The 16,796-nt window shown below is 39.0% G+C and overlaps 1 protein-coding gene across 1 annotated transcript in view; it reads left to right on the forward strand.

Annotated features, from left to right (window-relative positions):
• The window catches only part of PRKN (parkin RBR E3 ubiquitin protein ligase), a 639,177-nt gene that overhangs the window by 611,394 nt on the left and 10,987 nt on the right, over positions 1 to 16,796 (forward strand). The window contains exon 11 of the mRNA XM_032183870.1: positions 10,588 to 10,674. Within this exon, the coding sequence (XP_032039761.1) occupies positions 10,588 to 10,674 (87 nt within the window). The remainder of the gene's footprint in view (positions 1 to 10,587; positions 10,675 to 16,796) is intronic.

Below are 16,796 nucleotides of genomic sequence, written 5' to 3' on the forward strand. Positions count from 1 at the left end.
GGAATCACCTAATGCAGCTTTTTTTTTTTCTTCAGCATTCATGCTCTGAATTTGAACCAAGCAGAGTATACCTCCATGCTCAGTTGTTGAACTGGATGGTATCGGTCTTTGAAGGGAGCACAGGCTGGCTTTGGTGACTGTAGATTCAGTTACTCCCTAATTTTAAAGGATTCACTTGTTCATAAGACAAACACAAACCAGAAGCAGAATTGTGTTTTAATTCTATCCCCCTCCCCAAGTCCCCTACCCTCCAAAAACAATGTCTCAGGAAAAGATCCTAATGTTGTGCTTAATCTAGTTACTATGAGGAAACATTGCTGGAGCCATGTGCAGTAGGTTGGCATTCCCTTAAAAGAAAGAAACAAATGCATTTGTTCATTATTTTTTGCTCTGCCTGACATATAGGCTATGTGACTGTTTATAGTCGTAAAAAGCAATGGTTACACCTAGGAGATAATGTGAAGGCAACAAAATGCTTAAAACAGCACCATAGTTATCTGAGATACATTATTTATGCTATTTTATTTGCGAGATTGTCATATTTATGTTCTTTTTATGGAGCTTCAGCTGTTGCCAGATTCAAGAGAAATAAGATGCGATGTCCTTGAAACAAGGAGCACCCCTTGTTCCTTTTTATGAGTTTTAATGCATCTGAATACTGTTTCTTTATGAGACTGTCTTGTCAGGACTAGTTTTGCATGTATCAGATGTATTAGCTGTTAGTAACCCTGGACTGGATCTTAGCTGTTGACTATGATTTTTTCAGAATCTTTCTCATTTGCAAAAGCTTAGACCTTCTATATCGATTCCTGTTTCACTGCTGCCATCTTCTGAAAAAATGTTAGTATTGCTATGTGGGCTTTTTTTTTTTTTTTTTTTTTTTTTTAGATTTAACGTGGCAATCCAATCAGGACATGAATGAAATGCATGCTTTGTTTGTCTTATTGTTTGAGGGTGTATTAATTGAACTCCAAAGATGCTACAGACAGAGGTAAAGGGACAGGCAGTAAAATTTGTTCCTCATGACATTCCTTGTGAACAGATGCATGCATTCAGCAATAACATCTTTTTCAAACTTGAGAGAAGTGATATATTACTGTAACTTCCAACCTCTTTGTTGAAAAAGTCAACTTTGACATCACACATGTAAAGTGACACATATTCTACAGTAAAAATATTTTGCAATGCTATGCTGTTATGCATGCTATAAAATGCTATGTCTCTGTTTCTAAAGGCATCTCTGGGTAACTGTGATTTTCCCTCTCTACATCATAGCTCCTTATAAATAATGCTTCCTTTCACACAAAATTTTACTTCATATTCTTGCTTGTATTGAGTGAAGTAGTGACAACATATATGCTATAGCTTTTTTTACTTGAGATCATAACTCATGCTCTGACTTCGTGTGTTCTAAGGTAAATGTAGCATTGTTCCATTAGAGCTACAGTTGATTTCTGTTAGTGTTAGTGGGAGAGGTGGAGAGATATACCATGTAGTTTTAATATGTGCCTATATGTACTATGCATTTAGAGGTTTGGTTATAATCTGCTAGATTAAAGTATTTTTAAAACGTCACATTTAGATACATATTTTGGCTGCCTTAAAAATTTTTCTTATACTCATTAAATGACAAATCGGCGATAATTGTTTGCTTCCACTGTTTCCTCATAGAAATACCTTGTAAATTATTATGGAAATCATTTGTAAAAATCTAAGTTTACCTGCATCTGCTTCACATTTTCTTAGTCATCCAGGCATAAAAATACCCCAGATTATACACTAAATATGTATAGTTATCTGTCTGTACCACTTCAGTTACTTCAATGGGAACAGAATTACGCCGACGAACAATTGCTTTTTTATCTCCAGAGGTGCCAGCAAGAACATAATATTGAATTTAATTTCCTTGTCATGTCTGTACTACAGTGAAGTAAGGACTCTCTCTACTTGTGCACCCTCAAGCCAGATCCAAGTGGTGCTGAAACATCCACCTAGCATAGTGCAGCATCATGCAGAGCCAGTAGTCCAGGTCCCAAACACACTGTTGCTGCATTAGCCACAGATTATTGACCTGGCTGTGAGATTTGCAGCAGGACTAGCTTAAAGCTTCTCAAGTGTAAACTGTACGTAAAATTGAGTTTTGCCACCAAAAGAAGAAGGAAGGGGCTAGACAACAGCTGCATGGGAATGGGAAGGCAGAGGGGAGATCTGGATACACAAGGGTGAAGAGCAGAGGATGATGCCTGACTCTGACCAGGCATCTGATTCTGAGGAATTTGTCCCAGTGGCAGCAGCTATTTCTGGAGTTAGGGAGTGTTCCTCTAAGCAGCGATGTTTAACATCTGAGGACTTGTCACAGTCCCTGTAGTATGATGAACTGGAAGCCTGGCTCTTTCCTTAGCTGTCTGCAGCTCTAGCACAGGTGAGGTAAACAAGAGGGACATGAGCATCTTGCTGTGTTTAGCAGCCTGATGCTGTATGCAGCTTCCTACTTTTCTTAGGCTTGTTTGACTTCCTTTTCCAGAGGTAGTTTGGTCATCATCATTCTGGGCATCTCTTCCCAGTGCTGCAGGGCACAGGATTGTTCTTCTCACAGTAAAAGCTGTACAAACGCCATCTATTTCTGTCCAGAGAACTAAATCCATGGTCCACTTTGAAAATCTTGTGGTGTTTGAACTCATGTTTGCTTGGGTAGTCAGCTATCAGTTGAGATTCTTCAGCGATCACAAGATCTGACTCTATTATACACACATAATAGTACCACAAACAACAGGGTTTTGTATTGTCAATATACCACATATTTTTGTTACAAATTCTGCTTTACAGACTTTTTATTCTTATTTTCTGGAATAGGCCAGTAAGTCTCACATCCCATCCACATACTAAGAACAAGATTGTGCAATACCTTTGTGTGTAGGCATGTAGCAGAGTAATCTGCTGAATCTCCTGAAGAGTATCATCCCTTCTTCTACAGATGTCTGAAGTAATTTCACCTCAAAGAAGCACCAGGGCTTCTCCCAGCTTCTTACTTATGTTCTGTCCTTTGCAGCACTTGGAGCACAGGGCAATTCAAAAGGGATGATGGCTGATCATCCACATAAATCAGCAAACAGGAGATCTGGGGAGGTCTCAGAGAGGTTCTCTGAGCTTATGTTGTCCATCTTCAGGTTAATGCAGCCTGATGCAAGACAAGCTCCAGGAAAGTCTGCCTGTCTGCAAACACAAATTCATCAGCATTCACCGAAGAGTCCCGGGGTGCACATGCTGTCATTTAGATCTCAGGGAATGAGCCCATGGGTTGTTTTGTAGAAGTTAGGAGGGAGGCTTTCACTTTTAGATTCAAAAGAAAAACATTGAAAATTCTAAGACATTTTGACGCAGACCTGCATTTAAAGCTTTTAATGTTTATAGAAAATTGCTTCTTATAATATTGATGGCAAATCGCTCTTGGATTGCAAAAGCTGCACAGAGACTGCAACTATATTTTTGATACCGTGTTTTGACAGATTGTCATGCTCCTCGCAAAAGTTTAATTTTAGATGAAATGTGCATAGTAAGTATGTGTATTTTATTGTAAGGAAAAAGACCAAAATTGCTCTGCAAGTACTACCATGCTTTATATCTGATAGAGCTGGTGTCATTAAAAATGAATACTTTTTCTACTGTGGCATTTATCTTCATTGTAGTATTTGTGGGTTTTCTATAACTGACAATTGGCAAAGCCACAAATCCTAAGTAAATGTAGCTACTGCAGATGGTAAATATTCTGTTTTTAAAGGTTCTTGCTGTAAGCACAAGAAATATCAAAAGACAGGATATGGGGCTGAAGGTCTCACACTTGATCCTGGATAATAAAAAGTGCCAGAAGCAAAGTCAATCCAATACCTGTAGTTCACAGCAGTAGAACAGCAAAGAGTATGACATTTATTTTGTGTGTTTGTGTCTGTATTTTTATTTTTATTTATTAAGCACTGATTCACTTAAGATGGAAATAGGTAATAAAATATATAGTTTCAAAATTAAAAATGCTTGATCTGTATTTATGGAGGTTTGAACTCTAGTCAGGAATCAGACTGCTCTCCTACTCAAAATATATACTATACGTTAAAAACTTTTCTAGTCAAATTTGGTGTCAGGACATTTTTTCACAAAACCACAGAATTGCACACTGGTTAAGGTTGGAAGGGACCTCTGGAGGTCATCTGGTCCATCCCCCCTGCTCAAGCAGGGCCCCTTGGAGCATGTTGTGCATGTCTATGTGCATGTGGCTTTTGAAGATCTCCAATGAGGGAGACCCTACAGCCTCTCTGGGCAACCTGTGCCAGTGCCCCATCATCTGCACAGTATAGGAGTGCTTCCTGATGTTCCAACAGAACCTCTTGTGAACCAGTTTTGTGCCCATTGCCTCATGTCCTGGCACTGGGCATCCCTGTGAAAAGAGCCTATCTCCTTGCTCTTTGCACTCTCCCTTCACGTATTTATACACATTAATGAGACCCCTCAAACCTTCCCTTTCTCTAGGTTGAACAGCCCTAGCTTGCTCAGCCTTACCTCACAGGAGAAGTGCTCCATCACCTTCACAGTCGTTCACTGGGCTCTCTCCAGTATACCCATGTCTCTTGTATTGATTGGAGAGTCCAGAACTGGACAGAGTACTCCAGGTGTGGCCTTAGCAGCGCTGAGTAGAGGGGGAGAGATCACCCTCCCTTAACCTTTTGGCAATATTTTGCTTAGTACAGCCCAGGATACCCTTAGCTTTCTTGGGAACAAGGGCATATTTTTTCACAAATAATACCTCTTCTGTAGGTATGTATTACTCACTATGAGATTACAATTTATACTTTGTAAATTGCAATCTAATACTGTATTTTTCTACACTATAAAGAGAGATTACATTGGGTATTATTGGCTGCATCATTCTATACATGACTCTTTGATAGCTTTGGTTTCCCTTAAGGCATGCTCATATTTTCACTAATAAATCCTTGCCCCAGTCAGCAGCCTATAGTTTGACTGCAAAAGCTCATCTAGAATTGAACCTTGGTGCATTATAAAGTTTTACATTTTCAAGGGTTTTTTTGACCAGATGATCATGTTGTCTGGTGAAAAAATGGATCTTTTTGCCTTTCCAGTGTTACTATCCAATAAATCATTCTCAATGTTTTTTTAAAAAATCCAGTTAAAAAAAAAAAAATCCTGCTAGTCTGATTAATATATATATATTCGCTATATACAAATTAAACAATTAATCACAAATTAATCATATATATCTTAGATTATACTTTACTTGCTTTGTATTCTCTTAACAATATGCTGTAGACTCCTCCCATTACAGTAGGTCTTCATATTTCTTTTTTAGCAGCTCATTTAATAATAAAGTTAACGCTTGTAATCTATGGTTTATTTCTCCTTTAGCATGAATTATGATAGTAATGTAGTACACTTTTATTTTGCTTAGGGAAGGTGGGTTGACTTGGTTTTAGAGGAAGGAGTGTGTAGAGAAGTTGAAGGTTGATTTCTTATAACACATTTTCCTGAAAAGGCAAGATAAAAGTTGTAATCCCTGCATTTTAAATGAAAGGTGAGAGATCTGTAATTTTTGTTTGTTCATACAGTCATGGTTTTGAGGGACCTTGGCCTCTCTTGCATTCTAGTTTTATGTTACTGACAGAAAGCTACAGCAGTGTTGGAAGTGTTGATCCTGCCTTCATTCAGTAGATTTAATTTTCATGACTCCCATCTGTAGCGACTGACCCAGACAGACAGTACTGAATGAATGAGGGAAGATCAAGGAAAAAAGACGAAGGAACAGAGAAGACAAAACAATTTTGATAATATTGCTAGTCAATATATTCTCAGTGACAGTAGGTTGTATCAAAAGGAACTGATTTCATTCTTTGATGAGATTATAAGTTTGATAAGAAAGAGTAATTGTGGAAAAATCAATTTCATATATTGTATGACTTCAATCTACAGAATATTCTGGTAAGGAAATCAGCACCATAACATATCCATAAAGAGTTTTAGGGGACTGGGTTCCAATTGCAATGTTTAGGACATGAGCAGAAGCATTGTCTCATCACTGTCGGATGGTATAGTATGCATGCCTCCCTGGTTGGTCGTTGTGTGGATTACGAACTGACAGATCACAGAAAGCAGTCTTTCTGTAAAGACTGCATGATCAGCAGGGTATTGCTAGCAGCATTCAGCAGGGACTGATAGCATACCTGTCACAATTCAATACTTGACAGCAATCCAGAAGTAAATAAAAAGACTCTGCTGATACAGCACAGCAATGACACAAAGATTAGTCAAATATAATTAATGTCAAAAGCAAGTCCCTAGAAAACTGCTATGAATATGATTTGGGGCTGGACAGAGGTAGTAACAGAATGGCTTATCCAGTGAGAAACTTAGAGTCTCTGCTTAGGTTAAAGAAGATTCAGGGGTACCATGATTATGGTACATAGGTACCTTTGCAGAAAGAAAATAGGAGATACTGAAAGATATTTTAGCAGATAATTGTGAAGCAGAAAGTAGTGTCTGGAAGCTGAATCCAGGGAGAGTCAAAGTAGGTGTTAGTTACAATTTTTAACAATGATTTGAAGGGCATTAAGACACATTGCCAGAGGTATGAGTGGGTCTTTCCTCACTTGATGTCTTTAATGTGGACTTCAGTGTCTGTTTTGGACAACACTTGGACAAACCATATGTCACAGTCTAGCTAATAGTGCTAACTGTAGGAAGGAAAACATGGCAGCCTGGATTTCAACATAGACTGCAGAAATCTGGTAAGAAATCTGTGCCCACACTTGAGCTGTCACCTTACAAAGTCCCTAGCAGTGTACCCATGGTGCCACAGCTTAAACCTCAGCTATAACTACCTCATTGCAACCTTGCCTTCATTTTGCTGTGTAGACACAAGAGAAGGTGAGAGTGAAAAAGACAAGAAATATCTGAGTAGAAGAGTAACTTAAAAGTAACAGTATGGAGCCAAAACTTGAGGCTTCGTGTGGGAATTCATGAATGGGAGGATTGTATTGACGTTGGAAGAGAGATAATTTGAACATGAATACTTTGCAAGAATTACAGGGAGAGATGATCAGTGTTAGAGACAAAAGAAGAGATGCGTGGAGTAGGCAAGAGAATGAGAGGTGTGGTGCTTAATCCCCAAAAAAAAAAAAACAAATCTTACAAATGTTGAGGAAAAAAAAAATGGCAAAATCCTTCTTCTAAAAACCAATTCAGCATATAACTGACAAACTCATTTTTTTTCCTTAAAAATTAGAGCTATATTCTGTTTCCTCTTCCAAACTTGAAACTTTATGCATGGTCTGGTCAGGAATAATGGTTTCATCATCGCAGGTTTCTTTCAGCATCACTCTTGGCACTGCACATATCAGCCGTGGGGTACAAATTCCATTGAACAGGCCAGAGTTTGGACTGATTTTACCTTCTGTTTGAGTGATGATAAAGAGAGGAGGATTTTTAAAACAGGATTTGGATCCCTGTTGAGACTTTTTATACCTTCTGTTTTGAGATCACTTGTATTCAGAATTTCTGCTTAGGCCTATCTTATACATTTTTACAGATATTCAAAAGCCTGTAGTAGCATACATACAGGTTATATGTTTATTCCAGTGCCCAAATCCCTCAAGTGCTTTGGGGATTTCCCTGCTAATCCTCATTTTAATGCGTAAACCTAGAGGGTAGGTTTCAGACCTTTGGGATTTATTCTTTGTGCTAGTCGCTTTCTAGCTGAAGAATCTTTCAAGGGTAACAACAGTAAGTTCTACATTCACTGTTCTTGAACAATTTATGTTATCACAGTAATCTGCCAACCTTTCAGCAAATAAAGGGAAAGAAAGTGTGACTGTTGTTAGTAATTACACTATTTATAGTATTTTTTAAACACATACTAATATTAAATTTATGCAGAAGTATTAAATCCTGACTGAACAACTTAAATCCTTATATTTCCAAAGGCAAAATAACTGTATTAATATTAATGAAGCTACAAAATAGAAGTTAAATGACAGCACTTTTGCAATTGCTGTATTTCATTACTGAAACTTTATTATATTTTTCATGTCTGGATGTAAAAAATGAATGGAGCTATCGCAAACTGCTTTGTTGTAAATGACCTACGTTTTCTTTATGATGCATGCTTTACCATAAAATGGGAGTGCTTAATGCATTTCTGTGGGGAGATGCCTATTTATTCTGACAAACCGATCAGCCTCCAGGGTGGTCTTTTGCCACAGAACTGATTTTACAACTCATCCATTATCTAATAAGATATGAAGTGAGTATCCTGGCTCACCAAAAAAAATCAGGCTTTGTTCCATCACAAGCGTGTGACAGGGTCACTCACAGACTTACTTTCAAGATACAAAATTGATAGTGGAAGGCCCAGTTTACGCTCTCATACGCACTTCCAGTACAGAAAGCCTGTCGGGAAAACATTGGTAAACAACACTTTGATCTTACCCCTGAGCACTTTTTTAAGTGGCAATTTTAAAGGCAAGTATAGAGAGTGACCTCTGTAGCGAGAAAATGCATTTCACACCTTTAAGTAATACATGAGTTTATTAATTTTATTGTTATCATAAATGTCAATGCAACCTAAACTACACTGTGAGACAGCTGGAATGTCTTTACAAAATATGTCCTGTTTTTTGTTGTTGTTTGTTTGTTTTTTTTGGTTGGTTGGTTTGGTTTAGTTTTGTTGTTTTTTCCCCCTTTCTTTCCTTCTTCAGCATATCCTCCTTTTCAATATTTATGAAATGTTTAAAATTGCAATTGCAAAAGTGAAAGACTGGAGTGAGGAGAGGAAACTGAGGCATTCTGTGGTAAGGCAGTGGTATAGTGAGTGTATACAAAGCCCTTTCAGACAAACGTTTTCAGCCAGATATGTTTATAAGGAAATAAAGTTAGGAAGGTAAAAGAGAATAGGACACACAGTAAGAAATATGGTTAAACCTGGCTATAACCTTCATTGATAAGTGATAAGTTTTGAGATATTAGGTATCCAGACAGAGAGTACATACATCTCTATATGTCTGGGCAATGTTCAACATAGATGAAACTTTGGGATGCAGTGCAAATTGTTGTAATTACAATACTGCAACCTTTCATATAACATACCTTGCAGAAGTGCCTTCATTGTTAAGCTGTTTGCTAAGAAACACAAATGAATTAACAGATCAATGTCAGATGAAGTAAAATAAAAGATTTAAAATCGTTGACAAAGTAGTTAGAGAAGTGACAAGAAAGCAAACAAGTGATTTGGTTCGATATCTCTAGAAGCTGGAACACCCACTCCATTTCCCCACTCCAAATTTCCCTGACCTTCTGAATAACAGAGTCAACCCTTTTGGACTCGCACAATGTTTCTTTTCACAGAAGCACAGTTTCTTTAGCATGACAATGAAATACGATTTTCAGTGGTTCTTAGAAAAGTGACAATAAGGCTTGAAAGAGTTCAAAATGAAAATGCAAAAGATGGAATTTGTGGCAGACAAATGTTCCAGTGTCATGTCCTGATATCCTTTATTCGTTACTGGTGAATGCAGCTCTGCATCAAAAATCAAGGCTGTTTTATCAGTCTTGCTTATAATGCCAGTCAGAACAGCTTACTGCTGAGAGTCTGGGCTGGCATCATGACATGGCTTTAAAAAAGTATTAAGAGAGACCCATTTTACATTATTGACTTTTCCTCTTACCTGCAAGGACACAGAATTTAATGCAGCATTGATGAGTCAAAGATTTTGACACATGTCAAGACAGATATCTTCATTTTAGAGTTTAAAAAAGGCATTGAACTTGATACATACAAACCAGTTTAGGGAGCAGTGGCAGCTCAGAATGAGGCAGGGACAATTGTTTTACTCATCTGCTAAAGACATTACATTACTTTTGAATGAGCTCTTATGTAAAGAACAATGTAATTTAAGGAGGATGAAACCAGAACAATTGCAAGAAATGTAACAAGGGTCTAGAGGGAGTCCTTTAAAACCCATGTGAAGTAACCTGTCACTGTGTTCTTACTATGGATTTTTTTAAACCATTCCTCAAAAGTCCATGGCAAGGGTATAATTTCCTAGAAAATGGCATTTCATATAACCTATATAAAGTGATCGTGTCCCAGTAAATTTAGTAACAGCTTTCCATAGAGAATGCATTAGATTCAGAACTATGAATGGACTGCTTACATTGGTAAACACTATAGAGCAAAACTACTTGTTTCAGGCAGCGCCCTTTTTGTATAAATAGATTTCACTGCAGCACAAACACACACAGAAGTATCTAGAATGACTTTATGTCCTTAAATCGACCATGTAGCAAAATCTCATTTTTAATAATGGCATTTATTTTACTTCACCAAAGAAATGTATAATAGTAACTGCAAAATTGTTGTGTTAATGATCAGATTGCATAATAAGATGCACAATTAGGAGGATTATGGGAATTTAATGGGATGAGAAGGGCAAGAGATCATCTGCTATATGACTCTTCACAGTTGTACTCTGCTGTCTATGTCCCTAATGTGTTTTTATCACTTGTGTGCTTTGGTTTGTTTTCCAGTTTGTGTTCTGCCGTGAATGTAAAGAAGAATACCATGAAGGGGAATGCAGCTCTCTCCTCAGCACACAGGGAGCCATGGCCCAGAAGGTAAGCATCCCCACAACTCATTACATCCTGATCATTATCCTTGGTCCAACTAGAACGACATTTGTCGGATGGGTCCTAATTATAATCCCAAGCAAAAGCAATTATGTTCATACTGAATTCTGTAGCCGGAGTTGGCTTTTTGGTGGATTTCAGATGCTCTGATTAATAGAGTAACTGAATTCTGCCAGGAACACACTGAGCTCTACCATCAGGTGCCAAAGAAAAAGCCTTCCCAATGGGCTTTTGGGGTTGTCTCTATTCAACATGAACACCTTTGAAAGGCTTTCTGTAGTTTTCCTGTCTTGCAGCTTGTACTCAATGCACCAGTCAGGAAATCACGTGGGTTTGGACAAAGTAATGGGTTTTATGCATCGTGTGCAGAAGATGCTGTTGATAATTTATGTTGTAGTTTAGAGAAATAAAAAAATGGATTGCGTAGGCTAGAAGCTGTTAGGTGATAATTATTCTAAGCTGCTCCATAATTTTGCAGCTATTGTAGCTATAGCCCTGGACAGGAAATAGTTTTTCTCTCCCAACATTTCTCTTTGTCTGAGATTGGAGTTTCCCTGCTCTCCATGATAAGTGAATCACAACCTCTCACAGAAGAGAGCGAGAGAAAGGGAGAGAGAGAGCAAAGAACAGGAGTGATTCACCCTAAATACCTCACACCTTGATGGCCTGGGTGCTCTCCTAGGGAGTAAAAAACTGTAAGAAAATGCAGATGTCTGGCATGTTTAATGCTAAGAGGAAACGCTAACCCTGAGACCCAGGCAGTCCAACATGGCAGCTGCAGGATTGTGGGCAGGTGCTGACAAGGTTTATGGCCAGCTCCCAACAAGGCATACCCAGCTCCTGTCAGTGCCTGCAGACAGGCTCTGTCTGAGGATGGCTTTTGGGGCCTCTTACTCGTCAAATGTAGAGATTGGGATGGAGCTGGGGACATACTAAGAGTCTTTGTCATGTGTTACCATAGAATCATAGGATCACAGAATGAGTTGGGTTGGAAGGGATCTTAAAGATCATCTAATTCCAAAATCCCTGCCATGGGCAGGGAAACCTTCCACTATTGCACTAGGCAACCTCTGTAGAGATTTTTCTTTTTAACCTTTCTCAGTGAAGCTCTTCTACTTTATAAAAGAGAATCAATGCTCACTGAGTCAGAATTAAACAGCTGGTATCGTGGCAGGCAGGGCATCTACCTCCAGTGCCCTGGAAGATGTATACTGTACAAGACCCAGAAACTGTCTAGTACCCCGTCTCTGAGAGATTTCAGTTACCAATGCCTAGAGAAGAGTGCAAGAGCATAATGATGTCCCATTCCCTGAATATTTTCCACTCTCTATTAATAGACTTGTGATTCGGGTGTGGATTTTTGCATATAGCATCTATCAGCAAAGTTTTACTCCATGAATTTGTGCAACCTCTTTTTTGAAGACATATATATGCTTCTAGCATTTATGTTACTCTGCAAGGAGGAGATTTGCAGCTTAAATATCTTCTATGAGGAATAATCTTTATTGTTTGAAGCAACCTTAAAAAAAGTGTTCCAGCTTCCATTCATACTTATATAAAAACAAAACAGCTTCAAAAGAGACATTGAGAGATACTTAAGTTAAAGTATCCAGAAGCCTGGTAAAGTAGAAGACCAAAGCCGAGTGTCTTACCTGAATTAAGCACAGCTAGAAATTGAATACCTCCCAACATGAGCAGTGAGCCCTATGTCCACTAAGCTATTTATGCCAGTTTTGCCTAGAGTACTGAAAGCCTTGAGCGGTCACCATGGCACCTTACAAAGGATTTTAAGAATTTTGGGTCACTGAAAGTTCACGCTTGTATAATCTCCATGCTTTAGAGCAAAAGATAAAGGTGTGCCAGGAAAAGTTAGAAGACTACAGGAAGAAGTGGTTTATTTTAAACATTTGCATATTGCCTTACTGCCTCCTGATGACAATGTGAGTGCTACATTCATCTAGTCCAGTGTCTCAGCAAATGAACTGCACTCAATTAGATCTGTTAAGTTAGGGAAGTTAAATACTGTTTTTCCAATGTAATGCAAACGTTTTAGTCGTACCTGAAAAATGTTCCTGTGCTCTCAAAGAGCTGTTCCAGAATAGTTAAATGATACCTGAATATCTCTTGTAGCTATGCAAATCAATTCCTCAGTACGGGCAAGATCACAGACTACGCAAAATTCATTTAGACTCCAACTTGCGTTGAAGTTAATTGACTTTGATCAGCCGCCTTATTCTTAGAAAGCGAGATGCACTGATTAAAATCCTCCACAGGGTGGTGATGTGCCACTGAAGGAATGATTTCTCTTGCTTTCTGTAAACAGTAGAACAAGTACCTAGCTAGCTAAAACAATGCTACCATAAGTGTTGCTGACACGCTGGGTTTTTGTTTTGGTTTGATTTGGTTTTCTGAATTACATCAGTAAAAGCTGCCTTGCATACATCACTCGTGTACAATGCATACAAAACATTTGTGGGGTGTATATGGAAAGAAATGCATGTGGGACTATTTCATCTGCTTTACTGAAACTAATTTAAACACTTAGCTATCTGTGTTTTCTGCCCTTTTTTTTTTTTTTTTTTTTGGCACTCTTCCTGTTAGATTCAGAACCCTATGTGTCAGAGTTAATTTGCTATAATTGTACTATTTGTCCCAGCAGTGAAGATTGTTTTACCTTTGACTGTCTTTTTCTAGGTAGGAATAATACATTTCCAGGGTTGCCTTTTATGGCTTCAGCTCCTCCAGTTTGACTCGTGTCCTTCCCCCTCGTCAGGATCCTTTCCATACCATTTATTTTAGAAACAGATCTTGTTGTCACAACTGCTTCTACTCAGATTTCAGGGCCAACCAGACATGCAGCCATCAAACTGTTCCTCTCCAGAATTGGCACAGGATGTGTAGTCTCAGGAAAATATCTTCTATCAGAAAAAGGCAGGTTTTATTTTTGCCTCTGGTGGCTACAATACTGAAGGGAACCTTTCATTACCTTAGCATTTCTACAAACACCTGCACAACCCTGACATTTCCAGTGTAAGAGGAAAGGTTTAGACCTAAGTCAGCATAATGAAGACAAATGCAGTGGGTCATGAGGAATGGGAAAGAGCTGGAAGCAAAGCCAAAAAGGGATGTTGTGGAGGAGCTGGGTAGCCAGATGTTGACAACACAGAGAACAAGGAGACCTGCAGTGCCACTCAAAGAAGGCTCTCATGTCAGAGCTCTGCAAGAGGTCTGTCAGGGCAGGGCCTGGCAACCTGTCCCGTCCCCCTGCCCCACCAGGAGAAGGGCACTGGGGGCACTGACACTGGGCACCTCCCTGGGGACAGGAACAGGACAGGGATGGGCCGAGGCCAGGTTGGGACATGGGCCCACAGTGGGGCAGGACCATGGGGAGCTGGAGCCCAGCCCTGCTGGGGCCATGCTGGGGCTGGTGGCCCTGGGCTGATGTGGAGTCTGGGGTCTGGGGGTTAGCAGTGACAGGTAGGCGTGCTGGTGGCCTCAGAACTAGATAACAATTTGGGAAGTCTTAGAAAAGGTGATCCCTCAGAAAGAGAGGTAGAGCCTGAAACAGAGGCATTCAAGTCTCCATAATAGCCAAGAACTGATGGGTACAGGCAGGGTTCAGATGATGTTGTTTGACTGTGACTTTTCAGAGACATAGTGGAAGCTCCAGAAATAGGAGAAGGAAGAGGGAAGAAAGGAAATAAGGTAGTGAAGTGATATGGGACAACAAAGAGGAATCAATCAGAAAGGGTGGTGGTGAAATGGGCCTGTGCTGGGCCTGGTGTCACAATGAAAGAGGAAGAACCCTTAGGTCGAGAGGAGGGAGCAGAGCTCGTGGGTCTGTGAAGGGAGGATGACAGGGAAAGGGAAATGGAGTTTGTTGGCAGGAAAAGCGCAACCACAGCAAAGGAGCACAAGAGGAACAAAGCAGGAGCTATATACAGTCCTTAAGGCTGCTTGAAAGGGTTTGAACTTTATAAAGATGGGAAGCTAGAGGACACTGCTTGATATATAATGAAATAATGAGTCCTTTACCAGGAGGAAAATTATGTTTTTATTTATATTTTTTTCCACCTCACTGTAGACTCTGCTTGGGGTTATTTTTATATGTTAGTTACCACACTTCTTTTTCACGGGTCTGCAAGTTGTCATTGCATCCAAATTTACTATCTATAGTGTGTTTACCTAAATCTGGTATGTTTTTTTTTTCCTCTTTGCTATCCCCAAAACTGTATTTACCCAGCTCTCAAGGTTGCATTTGGGTAATTGACCACTGAGAGTTGTTCATAGCTCTAAGACTTCCCATATGATCCTGCACACGTGCTTTCAAGGCCTTAGCTATCATCCCATGCCTAATGACAGTCTGGGGGTTCAGACCTAACTTGGCTGTAAGCTCTCAAACAGGTGATCAGATCTGAAGCAGACCTTTAAGATAACTTCTCACAAAGCAGCTCTGTGCTTGCACAGGCACAGCGTGAAGCCTGTGCACACATCCAGGGAAGCCTGTAACATCACCTGGCATCCTGTTTTTGTCTTTTGTGTTGTAGTTCCTGGAAAGGCTTGCAGCTCACTTGGGCTTCAAGCGAGCCTTCAGGCTTTCTTTTCCTGCCATTGCCTCATGTATGCATATCTCTAAATTGCCAGTAGGTGGTATAAAATATACAGCCATGACTTGACAGGCTTCCTTTCCCAACCACTGAGCAACATCTGTCTAACCTCTTATACTATTTTCCCTGTAGAACCCTGAATCACGTAGACTTGTGAAGCCTGGTCTCTATGTAGGTGGAAGTTTGCTGTAATTATGCAGCAGAACATATTGGTGACTGTGAGCAAGAGCCATTTTGGAATTTCATTCTGAAGTGGAATTTCCAAACAAAGGCACCCACAAAATATCCTTAGCTGAAATATTGTAATACTAAATATGCAGCTAATATTTCATGAAAATCATATTTGATGCAATGTATTTCTTACAAGCTGGTGTGGAACGGAAAGACTATGCAACTTAAGTGTTAAATTGTAATAGAGAGAATGCTGACAAAATTATGGACTTGCAAATGTCTCTTGATTTGCTGTGTGAAGAAAGTAGCAAACTTTGTTTTATTTGAACCTTCAGTGATGGATGTTATTAGGGAAAGCATATATATATATCATATTGGACTCCATAGATATTAGACATCCCAAATCAGCTCCTGGATGTCAGGTTTTTGTGTTTAAGCTGTAAAATACTACAAATATTGCTTACAAAATTGTTTCTTCACTATTACAGCAAACTTTTTGTACTGCTTTTAGAATGGTAGGAGAAAAAGAGGTGTGGTATTTGAAAAGATATACTACCAGGAGTTAAAATGAGAAACATGCAGCATGTCTGTGTAAGCATCTTTCTCTACTGGAAAGAGGGGAAAAATTAATCAAACTGCTAAACAGTAAATGCTGACTACAAAAGTATGAATTATTTCACTAAAACTGAAATTTTAGTGAAAGAAAAGGTTATTGAAAAGATTCATCATACACGGTATCTTTCAATGAGTCCTGAGTTACAGTATGAAATCTGGAACATCTATTATTAGACCATTGATTTTTTGTTTTTCCATCAGATAAATTTAAAAAGTTAAATAAAACATGGCTGTACAAAAATGGCACATGTAGCTCGTTTTTGACAGTATCTTAAACAATGGGAAAAGAAACCTCAGCTTGGCTTTAGTAGGTGGCATATTTACAATGTCAGGCACAGGACACTTCAACCCACAGAGGCCTAATTAAAGGAGCAAGAAAAATAACCAGGAAACATCCTGCAAAATTAATCTCTATGTTATAAATAAAAATGCACCGGAGGAAATCTGAGGGTAGGTCTTAACTTTCTGTCTAATGAGAAATAGATGGAAACTATATAGAGAGAATTTTATCTTTCCTATTTTGGGCAGCAATAAAATAAAAAGATGTGACAAGCTGTTTTTGTTGATGAGGTTAAGCTGACAGTCCTTTGTGTCTGTGTTGCCACTTACAGGAGAAAGTATGTTCTTCCTTCCACTGGTGGAAAACAGTTATACAAGAATGACCTCTCTTGGATTAGATTTTCTGCTTTAGAACGGTGTAAATCCAATATTCACAGG

This window comes from Aythya fuligula, chromosome 3 (genome assembly GCF_009819795.1).
Source record: "Aythya fuligula isolate bAytFul2 chromosome 3, bAytFul2.pri, whole genome shotgun sequence".
Classification (NCBI taxonomy): domain Eukaryota; kingdom Metazoa; phylum Chordata; class Aves; order Anseriformes; family Anatidae; genus Aythya; species Aythya fuligula.